The sequence below is a fragment of the Microtus oregoni genome, unplaced genomic scaffold, assembly GCF_018167655.1.
Source record: "Microtus oregoni isolate MIOR12 unplaced genomic scaffold, Mior012 000007F_ref0000211, whole genome shotgun sequence".
In the NCBI taxonomy this organism is placed as follows: domain Eukaryota; kingdom Metazoa; phylum Chordata; class Mammalia; order Rodentia; family Cricetidae; genus Microtus; species Microtus oregoni.
Window position 1 is genome coordinate 55,803,484 of NW_024543066.1, and position 18,647 is coordinate 55,822,130.

Consider the following 18,647-nt stretch of genomic DNA (forward strand, 5'->3'; position numbering starts at 1 on the left):
TGCCGAAAGTTCCAACATTTCAAGTTTTCCCAATATGTGATCTTCTATGAATATTTTGTGTTTATTCTCATATTTAAGTCCCTTTATTGTTGTGTAATGGGCACTTGGCTTATCTAACTTTCCACGACAGCGAGGAGCTGATTTTGACCAGTTATACTTCACGTGAAGAGGTAGAATACCACCACAGTTACTTGCAGAACACAGAAGACAGGGGATGATACCAGAGAAAACACACAGGTAGCCAAAACAGGAAAGTAATCTGGATTGAACATGACTGCTGGATGGGGGCCACACAATCACAGTGAAGGATGATAGACCCTTTACAACCTCTATTCTGTGGAGTGGCCCGTATTACTGATTATGTCACACTACAGATACAAGCCAGTTGAAGGTACCACTGAGCCCGGTTGTTGAAACTAACGTGTGAGGGTAATTCTGGCCAAGATAAACAAGAGTTTCAGAAGACTCAATACGGAAAGCTTTATTATCACAAAATACTGAAGAAGACATTAGATCATTGGTGCAGATTCTGAACTTGATACAGATTTTCAGCCAAGGATCCGGGAACTAGAAGGAGAGGAGAGGAGGAATTGTGGACTGGTCTTCTGAACACGGCTTCCTCCTGCACTGCCCGTTTGTGATCTTCATGGTATAGGTCAGCAGCAGCCCCCAGACTGCTGGCTACTGCCACAGCTGCTGCCCCCGCTGCTGCCACAGCAGCCACTGCTGCCACCACTGCCGCCACAGCAGCCACCGCTGCCACCGCTGCTACAGCATCCAGAGCTCTGGTGTCTGTGACGGAAAGATCTGCGGGGCCTGTGGTGGCTCAGGCAGCAGCCACCACCGCCAGAGCTACAGCAGCCTCCAGAGCTTGAACCACAGCAGCCCCCAGAACTGGAACCACAGCAGCCCCCAGAACCCAGACTGCAGCAGGAAGAGACAGGAGGACACTTAGGGGGACACTTAGGAGGACACTTAGGGGGACACTTTGGGGTCTGGCACTTGGGAGGGCATTTGGGGGCACACTTAGGAGGGGGCTGGCACTGCTGCTGGCTCTGCTGGCAGGACATCTCGGCTTGTGGGTGTTCAGGAGCTGCAAGAGAATCACACACATGTCAGACACCAGACACTGTGTCCACCTGACCCATCTGACTTCCCCCAGAAATTTCACCTCTAAGCACCCAAACCAACCATTTTTAGTCCTTTCATCTGTAACACACTCACACTGTCACAGTGGGTCATTTTGAATTCGGAGCCTCAGAAACCCATGCTACTGAGATACTAATTGTCACCTGGCATCCAGAAGCACTGGATGAATGTTTAGTGACATTGGAAAATGTCTGCTGGTCTTAGTTCTCACACATATGCCAGTATTTGGATTACTTCAGGGAGAAGTAGTTGTGAAAGGAAAGAGCAGTCATTACTCGAAGGTGATTTTAGTTTAAGGTCGATATTTCAAAGCACCTTCTATGTCACTAAAGGAGTAAGCTCAGACCCTGAGTGGAAAATACCTAAACCATTCCTGGATGCCTTGGGATTACTAGCCCCTGTTATGAGGCAAGCTCAGAAGTATCCAAATCAACACCTTCTCAGGCTAAGGGTGACAAGATTGATGTCATCCTGGTGGTGTCCTATTTATCAGAGAAGTGTGGGAACGGATTCCAGAACCTGGGCTCTCTTTCTTTCCCAAGTACAAGTGAGACCCTGTTGCCTGATTTTGACTCAGATTCTTCTTTGGGAGTTAGGGGAAGCATTTTTTTCACAGGCTATCTCTGCCCTGAGCCTGTTCAGATGCACAGTTCTCTCTGTGCTCAGCATCGCATTCTGAGGGTTCCAATACACCCAAGGTACTTTGTTCTCTCTAAGGCCAGATGGCCCTAAGCATTCCAGTGTCTCTCAAAACCAAGCCTGTGGCTTGTGTGTGTGTGTGTGTGTGTGTGTGTGTGTCGCCTTTGTCTCACCCCTCACTGTTCACCATATTTTATAATCTGTCAACATGGCCTCTGCCTGAAGGACCCTTTCCCTGTCCCCTGTGAAACTTGTCTGGCAACCCCTCTGGAAAAGTCTCTACCTGTTGCCTCCCATGGACACTTACCAAGATGACAGGCAGCTCACGATCTGTGGGGATCTCAGGAGGTGAGTGGATAGAAGTGCCTTGTCCCTCAGCCCTTTTATTCTGGTCTTGGGCTCAGTCTGCATGGGAGTCCCTGCCTCCTGAAAGCCACATGGTCAGGTGACTGATGGTGATCAAACATTCCTTACTCCCTTCCTCCATGGGGCCAGTCATGCTGCATCTGTCTTAGACCATGGCTTAGGCATGAAGGGAGGAAGTGGATTCCTGGATCCTTCAACCTGGCTCACCTGCAGAGCGGTTGACTTAGGAACCAGTCATTTCTCCATCTTCTTTCTTTTCTGTCCCTTCTTAATGTGATACGTGCAGCACAAAGCTCATATCAAGGCAGCAAAACTTTGAAATTTCTTCAACATCTGCTTCCATGTCTGCACTTTCCAACTGTGCCTGTGTAAGCCCAGCCTAAACATCTACACCAGTCAAGTCCTACATTCCAGATCCAGAACAGCACCAAGATGTTCTAAGGTGTGGTTCAGGATTCTGTTTAGGCTGTGTCATCTCCCTTTTTAACTGTGACAGTGCAATATTAAGGAGAATATAAAACGGTTATGAAAAGAAATGAAAGATCAAATGATCATGTAGACTGTTCACCAAAGACACACATGGAAACTGCCAAACACAGGGAGAGGATACCGCTGTTTAATCATAGCCATTGAGAGATGCTCATCTGTGAGGAGCGTACACTGCTCTGTGGAGGATCTGAGTTTAGTTCCTAGTACCTGTGTTGGGCATCTCACAAACACCTCTAACTCCAGCTTCAGCGCATCTAACACCCAGTTCTTACCTCCAAAGATACATTCAGTTTTGTACATATAACCCCACCGATGGACACACAATCAGACATACACACACACTTGAAAAAAATATAATTTTAAAAATAGCAACTGAAAGAAGATAAATAGGTTCAAGAAACAATACATATGAAAATGTCTTAAGAAACCCAATATTTGGCAAAACTCATATGCATTAATAAGAATACAGCAGCGATTGTGTCCAGAGAGAAAGAACACCATTATTTTATCGGCTTCTTCACACTTGTCTCAGTAAATATCTTCATATTAGATATTTCATAAATTTACATGTGATCATCTTTTAGGAATATACTACCCTGTTTTTACACTTTCAATATGGATGGATCCTCTGTAGAAGCCAACACAACTCTTTCATAAAATCTTTGGCTATTATTGGTGAGGTCAGATGACACATTACTAAGAAGAAAATAAGATAAGGATTCATGTGAGATTGAGGGAATCATGTTGTTCACCTATAAGAAACAGAGAAATAGAATCAGTCTTCGCCCACCTGTGAGACAAAGGGCTGGTGGGCTGTATCCCTGACTGAAGCAAGGCAGGTTGTTTTAAAAAGAATCACACATTAGAAGTTCACAAGAATGTATTTCTGTGGTCATTAGACCTCTGTTCTCTCTGCATGCCTGATTTATATTTATATTCTACATCACCATAGGCTATACATGAATTATTATTTTGAACTATTTTTTGAATATTTACTATAAATAGTTGTGATTCAAAATTAAAGGATATGGTTATAAAGAGTCATGATGTAAGATTTTCCTAAACCTAAGAATTGTAAGCTAGAAGAGGGAAAGAAATGTACAAACTTGGCAAAAATCTGTTCTCCTTAAATGCTGGTGGACTCTGGAATTTCCAAGCCTTTGGAATAATATGAGCTTGGACACAGGAGCATAGTGAGAACCAAGGAAATATGGTAGAGAAACATGGGTGATTATAAATGTATAGAAGAGTCTTCATATAGAGAGATGTATACTTTCCTGTATTCTGTCATTTATTATCATCAGTCTCTGTCACCAAGTTTTTTTTAAAAAAATACATCTAATATTTACACATACCCAAACTTCTAATTCTAATTTGTCCCCTGAAGCCCCTTGATCTTTCATTGACTGTGTTGCTGCATCAGATGCATAGAAGAGACTAACCCTCCCAACAGTAACTGCCATAAAGCCAGTAGCAGAGACTTGTTCAGGACTGTACACCACTAAAAAGATATAGAAACTCTTTCTCTACCCTCTTTACTGCTACTTTATCTGAACATGTCCCATCTATCCTCAGATTGATTCTTAGATGAGTGTTGGTCATGATTTTTTCTAAATTGTATGTTACAAACTTTAGCTGCAATGATAATGAAGCTTAGGTCTGTATTTTTAATTTTCTTTTAGTGACTTTGAATGTAGTTATAGTGAATTCCTTAACAACCTTTCTTAGGGCTTGTGTATCTCTTATCTTCAGTAGCTGAACACATTTGTCCTGTAGCTACTCAGTGATGTCTAATACTCTCACTGGCATCTTCATTGGTGTGTAAGCTTAGAAAAAGATACTCCAAACTAAGGGCCTGGCTCACTCTAATGGAACCTGATCTCTGAGGCAGAGTGAGGGATGTGTGTCACATGACTATGGGAAATCTTTCACTGTCTCACTGGTTTGATTATATTCTCTTCCTCAGTCATTTCAAAGGTCGTAGTAACTGGGAGAGTCAGAAGATGATCCCTTATTTCCATATGGTAGTGCCACGTGACTCACCTTAGTGTTCTAGGTTGATGTGGCTGATATGCCAGCTACTCCACACTTCAGCTTCTGTGTAGGACAACACCCAAGTCCTCAGCTGACCTCCAGAACACAGGTGTGTATGAGGATTATGTCATCTGGAAGAAGACTAGAATCAAGCCTTCAGTGTGAGCTCTGGAGGCTTAGACCTTGAGAAAATATGAGTATTTTCGCACAAAAATCTGTTGACATTCTGAAGGTTTCAGTTGTCAGATATTTCTCTTTTATAAGGCCATTTCCATATCCCTAATGAAAACTCTAATCAGAAATAGTTCAATAAAAATGTTCATTACTCTGCATACCAGAAGCCAAATCAAGAAATTCAATGTTGTTTTGAGATGTTTGTTCTTGTCTACCTGCTTAACAATAACAAATCATACATCAATGGTCTGAAAGTATAAAAGCTACAAATCAATTAGCTTTAATTAACATCTTTCTAAATATTACTATTTGGTTGTTGCTAGTGGTATAATTTTAATATATTGATGACATGTAATAAAACTTCAAAACTCTTATTATTTCAAACTGATTTATTAAAAGGCCTTCAAAAACCATAAAATATATTACACCAATGATAATGCTTATCTCATCTCTCTCTCCACATATGTGTATGTGCTTGTGTGTATACATGTATGTGTTTATGTGTAATCTAGGGGCCAACTTTGAGTGGTTCAGTTCAATATTCTACTTTCATCAATAGATAGGTCAGAAAAACTAACCAATGAAGCTACAAAGTAAAACTCACCCTAGGTTAAGTTGATTCATACACATGAACAAAACATCACAATCACTAGATGCACATACTGGGGGAACCAGCATAGAAGCAAACTAGGCCCACTGAATGTGGGGGACAATTGTGAGGCTTGGGCAGTCTGTGAGGCCACTGGCTGTCGGACCAGGCTGTATTCCTACTCCTTGAACTGGTGTCTAGGAGCACATTCTCTTTGGAGGGATACCTTGCTCAGCCTAGATATAGTGGGGAGGGCATTTTGTCTTGTCTTAAAGTGCCAGACTTTGTTGACACCACATGGGAAGCCTTAGCCTTGCTGAGGTCTGAGATGGGGTATAGGGTGGGGGAAGGAGGTAGGAAAAGAGGGAGTGGAAATGGGAATAGCTATGTAAATTGAGAACAAATTATATTTTAAAAATTCTTAATAAAAACAAGGGAAAAAAAACATCAATTCAGTTTTCTCTGAGGGTATGGCTACCCCTAGGCTGTTTTCCCCCAGAGGATGTCTCCACACTCAGGAGACACTCAGTCCATGGGCAGTACAGTCTTTCTGGGCTATATAAAACAAAACCAAGAGAAAAACGAGTGGACATGATCAAATTACAGGACACCATAAGAAAATTAATGAATTAATAAATTTTGGGGGATCAGCCTCAACAAAAATACCTCTTGCCAGGGTGAGGGCATGGGGATTAGTAATACAGTAAAGAATATGAAGATGTGAATGAAAATAATAAAACACAATAACATATAGCATAGTATTGGGAGGGAATTTTCAGCAAGTACTGAAAAATTCACCCACGGTTAATTTCCAATTGTTTAAAACACCCTTGACCCCAAAAGGTAGGAGTAAGACAAAAGACTGTATTAACATGATACAAGGAAATGAACATACTAATGGAAAGTCATGGGCTAAATTCAGAGTTAAACATTCCCTTGCTAGAAAAAAAACAAGTCAACAAATCACTCTTACTCCCTAGACCAAAACACTCTGTAGGCAAACCAATCCCTAGGTGGAACCCCAAGTTATCTCCATAAAGGGAACTGGAACTTAGTTGGATCCTTGGACTTTTGTTTGAAAGTAGGAACCAATCACTTCCTTATCCCAGGAGCACAAGGTCTGGCAATTAGCCACAACTGTTGACAATAACCTAGAAAGAGCAGAACTCTCTGATTTACAACTAGGTACAATAACCTTGAAGGAACTAGAGATGAGTCCCAACTCTCTGACCTTTGGTCAACTTGGAAAAAGGCTTTTTGGGTCTCCACAATAAATATTGCATTAAAACATTGAAAATGGAGCACATTAAATGAAAAGTTTACCTTTATGGTTGGTATGATTTCATGGAAGCTAGGATTTTTGAACAATTACTAATCATTAAGTGCAACAGACTATACAGATAGACTTAAGGATGGTCATGTGACAATCATCTCCATTGGTGCCAAAATGGCACACAGAGAACTCAAATATCATTCATGATCAACTACTGAAGAAATTTGGAATAGAAAAGATATATCAAATATTGCCTAAATGAAATTAACATATATGCCTTTATAGTTTGTACTAAGATAATGGTGTCCACAGTCTCCACTCTTAAAATCTTAACTAGAATTTTGGGAGACAAAGACATAAAAGGGATGCGAGCACAAAAGGCAGAAGACGAATTGTCTCTGTTTGCAGGCAATAGTATCCCAACATAAAACGCCCTAAAATTCTACTGGAAAAGCATGTCTTCCATACAATGCTGAGCAAAGTAGCAGGCTGATCTGGGATTCCCCTCTGTAAGCTGTGAATATGCTTTATTGACACTGGTTAATAAAGAAGCTGCTTTGGGCCTTGGCAGCACAGAATATAGCAAGGTGGAAATTCCAAGGAGAGACAGGAGAAAAGAAGGTGAAGTCAGGGAGATGCCATGTAGCTGCCAAAAGAAAAAGACCCAAGCCACCAGACAGAACCTTACTGCCTTGGGTGATTTGCAGATTAATAGAAATAGGTTAATTCAAGATGAAAGAGCTAGCTAATAAGAAGCCAGAGCTAAAAGGTCAAGCAGTGATTTAATTAATACCATTTCTGTGTAATTATTTCAGGTCTGTGCATCTGAGAACAAACATGCAGCTTCCACCTACAGCAGGCTACAAAATCAATCATTATTTCAAGTTCAGTAGCATTTCCATAAGCCAAGATTGAAATGCCTAACAGAAAAACCAGGAAAGGACATATTCATGACATCATAAAAAGAAGAAAAAACACCTTGGAATAATCAGCAGCAAGGAGGATTTTACTCTTTTGAGTTCCACAATGAAAATTTCATAAAACTAAAGAAAGAAATTTGAGAAAAACAATTAAAGTTTGGAAGAAACCCCATTTTTACATATAGGTAGATTTAAGAATATGAAAATAATTATATTACAGAAGGCAATCTAAAATTTCATTCAACCCTTATCAAATACAATATAATAGGCATTTTTATGGAAGTAGATAATGCAATCATAAAACTTACATGGTATTTAAAAGAGCTCACACCAGCAAAGAAATCAAACACAGAAAGGACAATGTAGAAAGCATCGAAACACCTACTTTGAAAATATATTTCAGAAAAAAAATTATTGTATCCAGTAACAAAAAAAAAAACCCTGCTGCATGCTGCCAGAAAACAGATGTATGCACTACTAATGTAGACTTTAGAACCCACAGATAAACCTACACAGTTACAGACATGCTATCTTTGTGGAAACTGTCAGTAACACATATTGAAGAACAGATTACTTAAATGGTGCTGATAAAGCCAGATCTCCTCATACACAAGAATAAACTGAATCTATTACTCTTACCCTGCAAAAAATCAACTCAAAGGAGTCAATGTCCTGAAGTTAATACTGACAGCAACTCAAGACAATCAAGGAGAAAAGAATTTAGCATATTTGAAGCAGCAAGGATTTTTCTAAAATGCTCTTCATCCCTAGGAAAGAGAATGGTGAAGATATACATGAACCTGCATGGATACTCAGGAAAGGTAAGAATCAGTAAGGAGACAGCTCCTAAGATGAGAGAAAAATGGGCAGAACTATATATTTGTTGAAAAATTAATGCCTAGAAGAAAAAGAGAAGTAAAAAGTTACCATAAAAACCATGCAGTTAATAAAAGGAAAAATGAAACGAACACCCAGTACTTGGAAGAGAAATGACCAACAATCCATGGGACCATTCTTTGTTTTTAGCCACCAGAGTCACGGAGAGGACACAGACTCTGAGACTCCAGCTCACAGCAGTCATTGTGGCCACCATCAAGAAAACCTGTGACCAACCGTGCTGGGGAGGATGTTGGAGAAGAGGAGCCTCAAAACTAAAACTAGAATTGCTTTGGGATCTAGCTACAATTCCAGGTACCCACCCAACCAAGTCTCAATGTTAGTGTCCCACAGAGGCCCCTACAGGCTGACATGTGTTCTGCATCATTGATAACAGCCACCATATAGAGCTAAACTAGATGACCATCAGTGTGAACAAAGAAAATGTGATAGCATGGTCAATGGAGCTGCATTCATTAATAAAAATTAGCTAAGTCCTTTACAGGATAATGGATGGACTCAGCTATTACATTAAGTTAAAATCTCATTCACAGAAACAGGTATTATACATTTTCTATCATATGAGAAATTAGACTAAAATACATGAACATATGCAAAAATGTTTGATATTCATTAAACTTTTCCAAAGTAAAAATTTCTGTCATTTCAGTGGTGGTTTCTAACACGTAAATCTGAACATTATTGAAAATATGCTCACATATTTTCACTTATATCTTATAGTGAGACTATGTTGTTTATAAATTGTTGAATGAGCTTGCAAATAACTCTTAAGAGTATTCAGTGTGTTCATTGCTCTTTGTGTCAAAAATAAATATTTTGTAAAACTATAAATATTTTGCAAAAATAACAGAACACTATATTTAAATTCACTAAATTTGAAATATGAATAACATTGGTAGTTAAATGTTACAGGAACTTTTGAAAAACATCTTTACATACACATGTATACATAAACATGAACTGGAGGGTGCTATGCTGAATGAGGACACTTGGAGGCCTCCGGTACATCGAAATGATGGGGAAAATGACAACAAAACCTATTCCCTACTAAAGATGGGGTCAGAGTTAGAGACCTGAAGAAAACCACATTTCAATGAAATCATTGTCTTAGTGACTTGATTTGAAAACAAATCACAGAAGATGGAGCAGGCACAGTCAAATGTTTCCAAACACTTCACTCTTGAGTGCTGATCTCCTCGATGTCAAGATTTCAACAGCCACCAGCTGAAGGAAAGGAGGGAAACCATTGCGGTGGTGACTTAGGTCTAGGTCAAACTTTTCTTACAAAACAGCAAGAAAAACACAGATGTGAAAAGAAGTCACTGGTTGATGTTCTCCTTGTCTGGTGTGGGATTCTCCTCTGTGTGCTGTGAATAAGATTGGTTAATGAATTAAGAAAGCTGCCTTGGCCTGTTGAGAGGGCAGAACTTAGGTAGGCTGGGAAAACTTAACTGAATGCTGGGAGAAAGAAGGGTGGAGTCAGAGAAAATTCATGTAGCCCCGCTGGACACAGGAGCTGGAACTTTCCTGGTTAGCCACAGCCTCATGGCAAAACACAGATTAATAGAAATGGGTTAAATTAATATGTAAGAGTTAGCCAATAAGAAGCTAGAGCTAATGGGCCAAGCAGTGATTTAATTAATACAGTTTCTGTGTGATTATTTCGGGGATCAGCAGCCAGGAACCAATAAGCAGCCCTCCCCCAACAATTGTCCTCAATTAATCTGATTATTGATCTTTATCCTTGCAGTGACTGCCTAATAGTGAACATTGACCTTTCAATTCCATTGACATGGGTTTTCCCCAGTTTTTATAATTGTGAGGAATGGCTGACATGTCTAAGTCCTCACATCAGGTTACTGTTAAAAGAGGATCTTAGTTCTTATAGATAGAGTAAAACAGCTGGTACAGAGTCCTAGGAAACATACAAGTCTTTTTGTTTTGTTTTGGTTTGGTTTTTGAGACAGGGTTTCTTTATTTAATTTTTTTATTGAGCTCTACAGTTTTCTTTGTTCTCTTTCCCACCTCTTCCCTCTTTTTCAACACTCTCCCAAGGTCCCCATGCTCCCAATTTACTCAGGTGATCTTGTCTTTTTCTACTTTCTGTGTAGATTAGATTCATGTATGTCTCTCTTAGGGTCCTCATTGTTGTCTAGGTTCTCTGGGATTGTGATTTGTGGGCTGGTTTTCTTTGCTTTATGCTTAAAAACCACTTATGAGTGAATACATGTGATAATTGTCTTTCTGTATCTGGATTACCTCACTCAAAATGATGTTTTCTAGCTCTGTCCACTTGTTTGCAAAATTCAAGACATCATTATTTTTTTCTGCTGTGTAGTACTCGATTATTTAAATGTACCACATTTTCCTCATCCGTTCTTTGGTTGAAAGACATTTAGCTGCAGAAATTTAGAAAAGGCACACAATAGTGATGCCATGTTACAAGCCTTAAGGGCAGCTGAAGTCCTTAAGGTCCCTGAAAATGGCTACAGTATTATAATGCTGAACCGCACTTAAGACTGAAATAGTTGTAGCAAAAGGAACTTAATATCGAGACAGGGTTTCTGTGTAGCTTTGGTGCCTATCCTGGAACTAGCTTTTGTAGATGAGGCTGGCCTTGAACTCGTAGAGATCCACCTGCCTCTGCCTCTGCTGGGATTAAAGGAGTATACCACCAATGCCCAGCTCACATATATGTCTTAAAGGAGACAAGAGCTCCTAGTGCCGCTCTCTGTAGGAAAAGATGATGAAGGCATGGGATGAGGATGATGCTGAGAAATGAACAAGAGTCTTGTCAGGACTGGTTGCCAAGGCTTTTTTATTTGTAACAAAGAGGCAACGGGGCACTGTTATCTGATGAGTAAAATGCAGACCCTTTCACAAGAGATGTCAGCATCTCAGAGGGCAGGGCAAGGAGGGAAGCAGGAGGGGAGAGGGCAGCAAGACGGGACCAGTCTGCTGAGCTTGGCTTCCTCCTGCAACACTTGGTGAAGTCTTCCTCAGCTTAGCAACAGCCACCAGACTGCTGGCTACTGCCACAGCTGCTGCCACAGCATCCACTGCTGCCACCACTGCTACAGCATCCAGAGCTCTGGTGTCTGCGACGAAGAGATCTGCGGGGCCTGTGGTGGCTCAGGCAGCAGCCACCACTGCCAGAGCTGCAGCAACCACCGGAACTTGAACCACAACAGCCCCCGGAACTGGAACCACAGCAGCCCCCAGAACCCAGACTGCAGCAGGAAGAGACAGGAGGACACTTAGGGGGACATTTAGGAGGGCACTTTGGGGGACACTTTGGTGTCTGGCACTTGGGAGGGCACTTGGGGGTGCACTTGGGAGGAGGCTGGCACTGCTGTTGGCTCTGCTGGCAGGACATCTCGGCCTGTGAGTGTTCAGGAGCTGCAAGAGAATCACACACATATCAGACACCACACACTATGTGCACTTGAATTATTCTGGCCACCCGAATTTCACCTGTAAGCCCTGAAACAACCATTCATTTATATCACACTCACACTGTCTCAATGTGGTGTCTTGAATTCAGAACAATGAAAGTGAGATGCTAATTGTCACCTGTCATCCATAGTGCTGAATGATTATCTAGTGACACTTAAAATGTCTGCTGGTCTTAGTCCTCATGGATGTGCCAGTATACGGATTATTTAAGAAAGAAATAATTGCAAAAGCAAAGAGTAATCTATACTTGAAAGTGATTTTAGTTTAAAGTCTGTATTTTAAGACCTTCTAGATTACTGATGGGTGAGTAATCCCAGTCTTTGAAAGAAAAATATGCAAGCTCACTCAAATTTGCTATGGGACTGTGAGGCCCTGTTGTGAGTTCAGAGTTCAGAGGTATCCAAATCACCACCTCCACAGGTTAAGGGTGACAAGGTTAGTGTCATCCTGGCGGTGTCCTCTTCATCAGAGAAGTGTGAGAACAGATCCCAGAACCAGGGCTCTGTTTCTTTTCCTCACCAAAGTGAGACTCTGTTGCCCTTTCCTGACTCCAGCTCTTTTCTTCAGAAGTGAGGGGAAGCATTTTCTTCACAGGCCATCTCCCCCTGAGCCTGTTCAGTTGCACAGTTCTCTGTGCTCAGAGTCTTGAACTGAAGGTTCCTATACACTGAAGGATTGTTGTTCTCTCCAGAGCCAGAGGGCTTCAATCATTCCAACGTCCCTCAGAAACCAAGGCTGTGGCTTGTGTGTCCATGTTCCCATTGCCTCACCCCTCACCCTTCACCATGTTTTATGATCTGCCAATATGGTCTCTAGGCTGAGAGACCCTTTCCTGTCCCCCGTCTGGCAACCCCTCTGGAAAAGTCTCTGTTCCTGCCTCCCATGGACACTTACCAAGTTGACAGGCAGCTCAGAATCTGGGTATCTCACGAGGTGAGTGATGGAAGTTCCCTGTTCCTCAGTCCTTTTATTCTGATCCTGGGCTCTGTGTCAGCCTGTCAGAGAGTATGTGGACAGGGGTGGATCTGCCTCGTGACACCACATTGTCATGTGACTGGTGATGACCAGATGATCCTAATAGCCTTCCTCCATGGGGCCAAGGTGTGCTGCATCTATCTTAGGACATAGTTTAGGTATGAAGGGAGGAAGTGGATTCCTGGATCCTTAAATCTCACATACTTGCAGCTACCTAACTTCGGAACCTGTCATTTCTCCATCTTCTTTCTTTTCTGTTTCTTCTTAATGTGAAATGTGTAACATGGAGCCCATAGTGAACGAGCAAAACCTTGATGTTTCTTCTGCATCAGCTTCCATGTCTGCACTTTCCCAACTGTGCCGATGTAAGACCAGTCTAAACATCTACACCACCGAAATCCTGTATGATACATCTGCCATAGCACAATGGTAAATTGAGACTGTGCCATCTCCCATTTTAAATATGGGGTTACAGTATTAAGGAGAATATAGGACTGTTATGAAAACAAATGAAACAAAAGACACACGTGGAAACTGCTAAATATAGGGTGAGGATATAACTCTTTAATCATAGCAGTTGAGGGATGCCTCATTGATGAAGAATACATACTGCTCTTATAGAGGACCTGAGTTTGGTTCCTATCATCTATGCTAGGCAGCTCACAATCTCATATTCTCCCCATCTCTCCAAACCACTCAGTAAGTATTTTCATATCAGATATTTCATGAATTTACATGTAATCCTCATTTAGGAAGATACTACTCTTGTTTTTACTCTTTCAATATTGATGGATACTCTGTAGAAGCCAACACATCTCTTTCATGAATGCTGTGTGCTATTACTTGTGATGTCAGACAGCACATTAGTAAGAAGAAATTCAGGAAAAGGGTTCACATGAGGCTGAGGGAAGATGCTGCTCACCTATAAGAAATAGAGGGAGAGAGACAAGGGCTAGTGGACTGTATCCCTGTCTGAAGGAAGGCAAGTTATTTTTAAAAGAATCACTCATTAGTAGTTCACAAGAATGTGATCCTGTGGTCATCAGACATCCATTCTGTGTGCCTTAGATTTTTATTTATATTCTGCATGACCATAGACAATATATGATCATATTTTTGAATGTTTTTTTCTTTTCTAAGTTTAGAAATATTAGCTAATCATCATAGAATGATATGTCTGTAAAGAGTCATGATTTAAGATTACCCTAAATCTAAATAATGTCAGTTAGATGAGGCAAAGAGAAATAAAAAAAAATAGATTGGCAAAATCTCTTCTCCTTAAATGCTGGTGGACTTTGAAATTTCCAAGCAATGGGAATAGTATGAGCTTGGTATACAGTAGCATGGTGAGCACCAAGAAAATATGGTGGAGAGCACAACCCCCCCTCCCCCAGCTCCTTCTGCTGGGCTGTCTTTCTTTCGCACGACCCAGCACCCCCAGCACCCCTCCCCAACCCTCCCCTGCTGTATGCTAGGACCAGTGCTCAAATACAGTTTTAAACTCCTAAACTAAGGCGACCCACCCTGAGCGGTGAGTGCCTGCCTACCGGGCAGGCCTCTGGGTCCCCTGTAAGGGAGCCGGGCACCTTCAGCTCTGGCGCCAGGCTTCCAGCGCGCTCCTGGATACCACCCCCCCTTGCTCCATTCATCCTGTTGGCCCTGGATCATTGGGCTACCGGCGGCCCTGTTTAGTTGCTGAGGAATCCCATCAGGACGGGTGAGTGTGTGCTATCCAGGGGCGGACTGTCCTAGAAGAGAGCACAACCCCCCCCCCCCAGCTCCTTCTGCAGGGCTGTCTTTCTTTCGCACGACCCAGCACCCCCAGCACCCCTTCCCAACCCTCCCCTGCTGTATGCTAGGACCAGTGCTCAACTACAGTTTCAAGCTCCTAAACTAAGGCGACCCACCCAGAGCGGTGAGTGCCTGCCTACCAGGCAGGCCTCAGGGTCCCCTGTAAGGGAGCCGGGCACCTTCAGCTCTGGTGCCAGGCTTCCTGCGCGCTCCTGGATACCACCACCCCCCTGCTCCATTCATCCTGTTGGCCCTGGATCATTGGGCTACTGGTGGCCCTGTTTAGTTGCTGAGGAATCCCATCAGGACGGGAACGGTTCCTGCTTCTACACTGAAGAGATATACCCAGAGAGTCAATCACAGCAAAGACTGGACCAAGAGACCAGGCCTCTCCTGGCTCCATTTGAAGGAAGAGATGGGAAGGCGCCAATGCAAGAATTCCTCCAACAACCTGAAAGGCAACATGATACCACCAGAACCCAGGGATCCCGAAATAAGAAGAATTGTACACCGTACTCCTGAAGAAATAGAAGAAATCGACTCAAAAGTGAACTATATGAAAATAATAGAGGACCTTAAACAGGAGGTGAAAAACTGCCATAAACAATTAGAGATTACAAACAAAAAGGTAGAGGAAATGAATAAATCGCTCAAAGACACACAAGAAAACCAAGAGAAACAAGAAAAAGCAATCAAACAGGTTAGGGAAGCGGTTCAAGACATGAAGAATGAGATGGAAGCAATGAAGAAAGCACAAACCGAGGGAAGAATGGAGATGGAAAATCTGGGTAAACGAACAGGAACAACAGAGACAAGTACTAACAACAGATTACAAGAGATAGAAGAGAGAATATCAGACACTGAAGATACCATAGAGAAAATAAACACACTGATCAAAGAAAACAGCAAAACCAACAAATTCTCATCACAAAACATTCAGGAAATTTGGGACACAATAAAAAGACCAAACCTAAGAATAATTGGAGTAGAAGAAGGAGAAGGAGTGCAGCTCAACGGTACAGAAAATATACTTAATAAAATTATAGAAGAAAACTTTCCCAACCTGAAGAAAGAGGTACCTATGAAGGTTCAAGAAGCATACAGAACACCAAATAGGCTGGATCAAAAAAAAAAAATCCCCTCGCCATATAATAATCAAAACACAAAATATACAGAATAAAGAAAGAATATTAAGAGCCGCAAAGGAAAAAGGCCAAGTTACTTATAAAGGTAAACCTATCAGACTTACACCTGACTTCTCTATGGAAACCATGAAAGCCAGAAGGTCCTGTATAGATGTACTGCAAAAACTAAGAGATCATGGATGTAAGCCCAGACTACTATATCCAGCCAAGCTTTCGTTCACTATAAATGGAGAAAATAAAATTTTCCAGGATAAAAACAAATTTAAACAATACGTAGCCACAAATCCAGCCTTACAGAAAATTATAGAAGGAAAATCACTAACCAAGGAGTCCAACAATGCCCACAATAACTCAGTCATCTAGAGACCTTTCACCAGCGCAACTCAAAGAAAGGAAACACACAAACCCTACTACTAAAAAAGTGACCGGAGTTAACAACCACTGGTCATTAATATCACTTAATGTCAAAGGGCTCAACTCACCTATAAAAAGGCACAGGCTAAGAGATTGGATACAAAAGCAGGATCCAACATTCTGCTGTCTACAAGAAACACACCTCAACCACAAAGACAGGCACCTACTCAGAGTAAAGGGATGGGAAAAGGCTTATCAAGCAAATGGACCTAAGAAACAAGCAGGTGTGGCCATACTAATTTCTAACAAAGTTGACTTCAAACTTAAATCAATCAGAAGAGATGGAGAGGGGCATTTTATACTCATAACAGGAACAATTCATCAGGATGAAGTCTCAATCCTGAATATCTACGCCCCTAATATAAAAGCGCCCACGTATGTAAAAGAAACATTACTAAAACACAAGGCAGCCATCAAACCACACACACTAATAGTAGGAGACTTCAACACTCCTCTCTCACCAATGGACAGGTCAATCAAACAGAAACCTAACAGAGAAATTAGAGAATTAATGGAGGTAATGAAGCAAATGGACTTAACAGACATCTATAGATTATTCCACCCAAAGAGGAAAGAATATACCTTCTTTTCTGCAGCTCATGGAAACTTCTCGAAAATTGACCACATACTCGGTAGCAAAGCTAACTTACACAGTTACAAAAAAATATTAGTAACCACCTGCATCTTATCAGATCACCATGGATTAAAGTTAGAATTCAACAACAATGCTACCCCCAGAAAGCCTACAAACTCATGGAAACTGAACAGTCAACTACTGAACCATACCTGGATTAAGGAAGAAATTAAGAAAGAAATTAAAGTCTTCCTGGAATTCAATGAAAATAAAGAAACAACATACTCGAACTTATGGGACACTATGAAAGCAGTCCTAAGAGGAAAGTTCATCGCACTAAGTGCCCACTTAAAGAAAACAGAGAAAGCACATATTGAATACTTAACAGCCCACCTGAAAGCTCTAGAAAAAAAAGAAGCAGACTCACCTAGGAGGAGTGGAAGATTGGAAATAATCAAACTGAGGGCTGAAATCAACAAAATAGAAACACAGAAAAGAATCCAAAGAATCAATGAAACAAAAAGCTGGTTCCTGGAGAAAATCAACAAGATTGATAAACTCCTATCCAAACTAATCAAACGGCAGAGAGAGAATACGCAAATTAATAAGATCAGAAATGAAAAGGGGGACATAACCACAGACACAGAGGAAATTCAGAGAATCATCAGATCTTATTATAAAAGCCTGTATAACACAAAACTGGAAAATGTAAAAGAAATGGACACTTTTTTAGATAAATACCATTTACCAAAGTTAAACCAGGACAGGTGAACAATCTAAACAGACCTGTTGGTCGCGAAGAATTAGAAGCTGTTATCAAAAACCTCCCTATCAAAAAAAGCCCAGGACCAGATGGTTTCAATGCAGAATCCTACCAGAACTTCCAAGAAGAGCTAATACCTATACTCCTTAATGAATTCCACAATATAGAAACAGAAGGGTCATTACCTAATTCCTTTCATGAAGCTACAGATACTCTGATACCAAAACCACACAAAGACTCAACCAGGAAAGAGAATTACAGGCCAATCTCACTCATGAACATCGACGCAAAAATCCTCAACAAAATACTGGCAAACCGAATCCAAGAACACATCCGAAATATTATCCATTATGATCAAGTAGGCTTCATTACTGAGATGCAGGGCTGGTTCAACATACGAAAATCTATCAATGTAATCCAGCATATAAATAAACTGAAAGAAAATAACCATATGATCATCTCATTAGATGCTGAAAAAGCATTCGACAAAATTCAACATCCATTTATGTTAAAAGTCTTGGAGAGATTAGGGATAAAAGGGTCATACCTAAATATAATAAAAGCTATATACAGCAAGCCGACAGCTAACATCAAATTAAACGGAGAGAAACTCAAAGCCATCCCGCTTAACTCAGGAACACGACAAGGCTGTCCACTCTCGCCATACCTCTTCAATATAGTGCTTGAAATTCTAGCAATAGCAATAAGACAACATAATGGGATCAAGGGGATTCGAATTGGAAAGGAAGAAGTTAAACTTTCGTTATTCGCAGATGATATGATAGTGTACTTAAGCGACCCCCAAAACTCCACCAAAGAACTTTTACAGCTATAAACAGCTTTAGTAATGTGGCAGGATACAAGATCAACTCCAAAAAATCAGTCGCCCTCTTATACACAAAGGATATGGAAGCAGAGAGGGAATTCAGAGAAGCTTCACCATTCACGATAGCCACAAACAGCATAAAATATCTTGGGGTAAATCTAACCAAGGAAGTG

At 41.1% G+C, this 18,647-nt stretch overlaps 2 protein-coding genes and 1 non-coding gene across 3 annotated transcripts; 1 reads left to right on the top strand and 2 right to left on the bottom strand.

Annotated features, from left to right (window-relative positions):
- Positions 1-656: 656 nt before the first annotated feature.
- On the bottom strand, positions 657-1,070 carry LOC121450343 (late cornified envelope protein 1C-like). The gene has a single exon (XM_041655161.1). It carries the CDS (start codon positions 1,068-1,070, stop codon positions 657-659), a length of 414 nt encoding a protein of 137 aa, XP_041511095.1.
- A 9,811-nt stretch (positions 1,071-10,881) lies between these two features.
- LOC121451145 lies at positions 10,882-11,024 on the top strand. The gene has a single exon (XR_005974678.1). It is a non-coding gene; the product is annotated as a small nucleolar RNA SNORA33 (small nucleolar RNA).
- A 510-nt stretch (positions 11,025-11,534) lies between these two features.
- Positions 11,535-11,906, bottom strand: LOC121450344 (late cornified envelope protein 1C-like). Its single transcript, XM_041655162.1, has one exon. It carries the CDS (start codon positions 11,904-11,906, stop codon positions 11,535-11,537), a length of 372 nt encoding a protein of 123 aa, XP_041511096.1.
- Between the last annotated feature and the right edge of the window lie 6,741 nt (positions 11,907-18,647).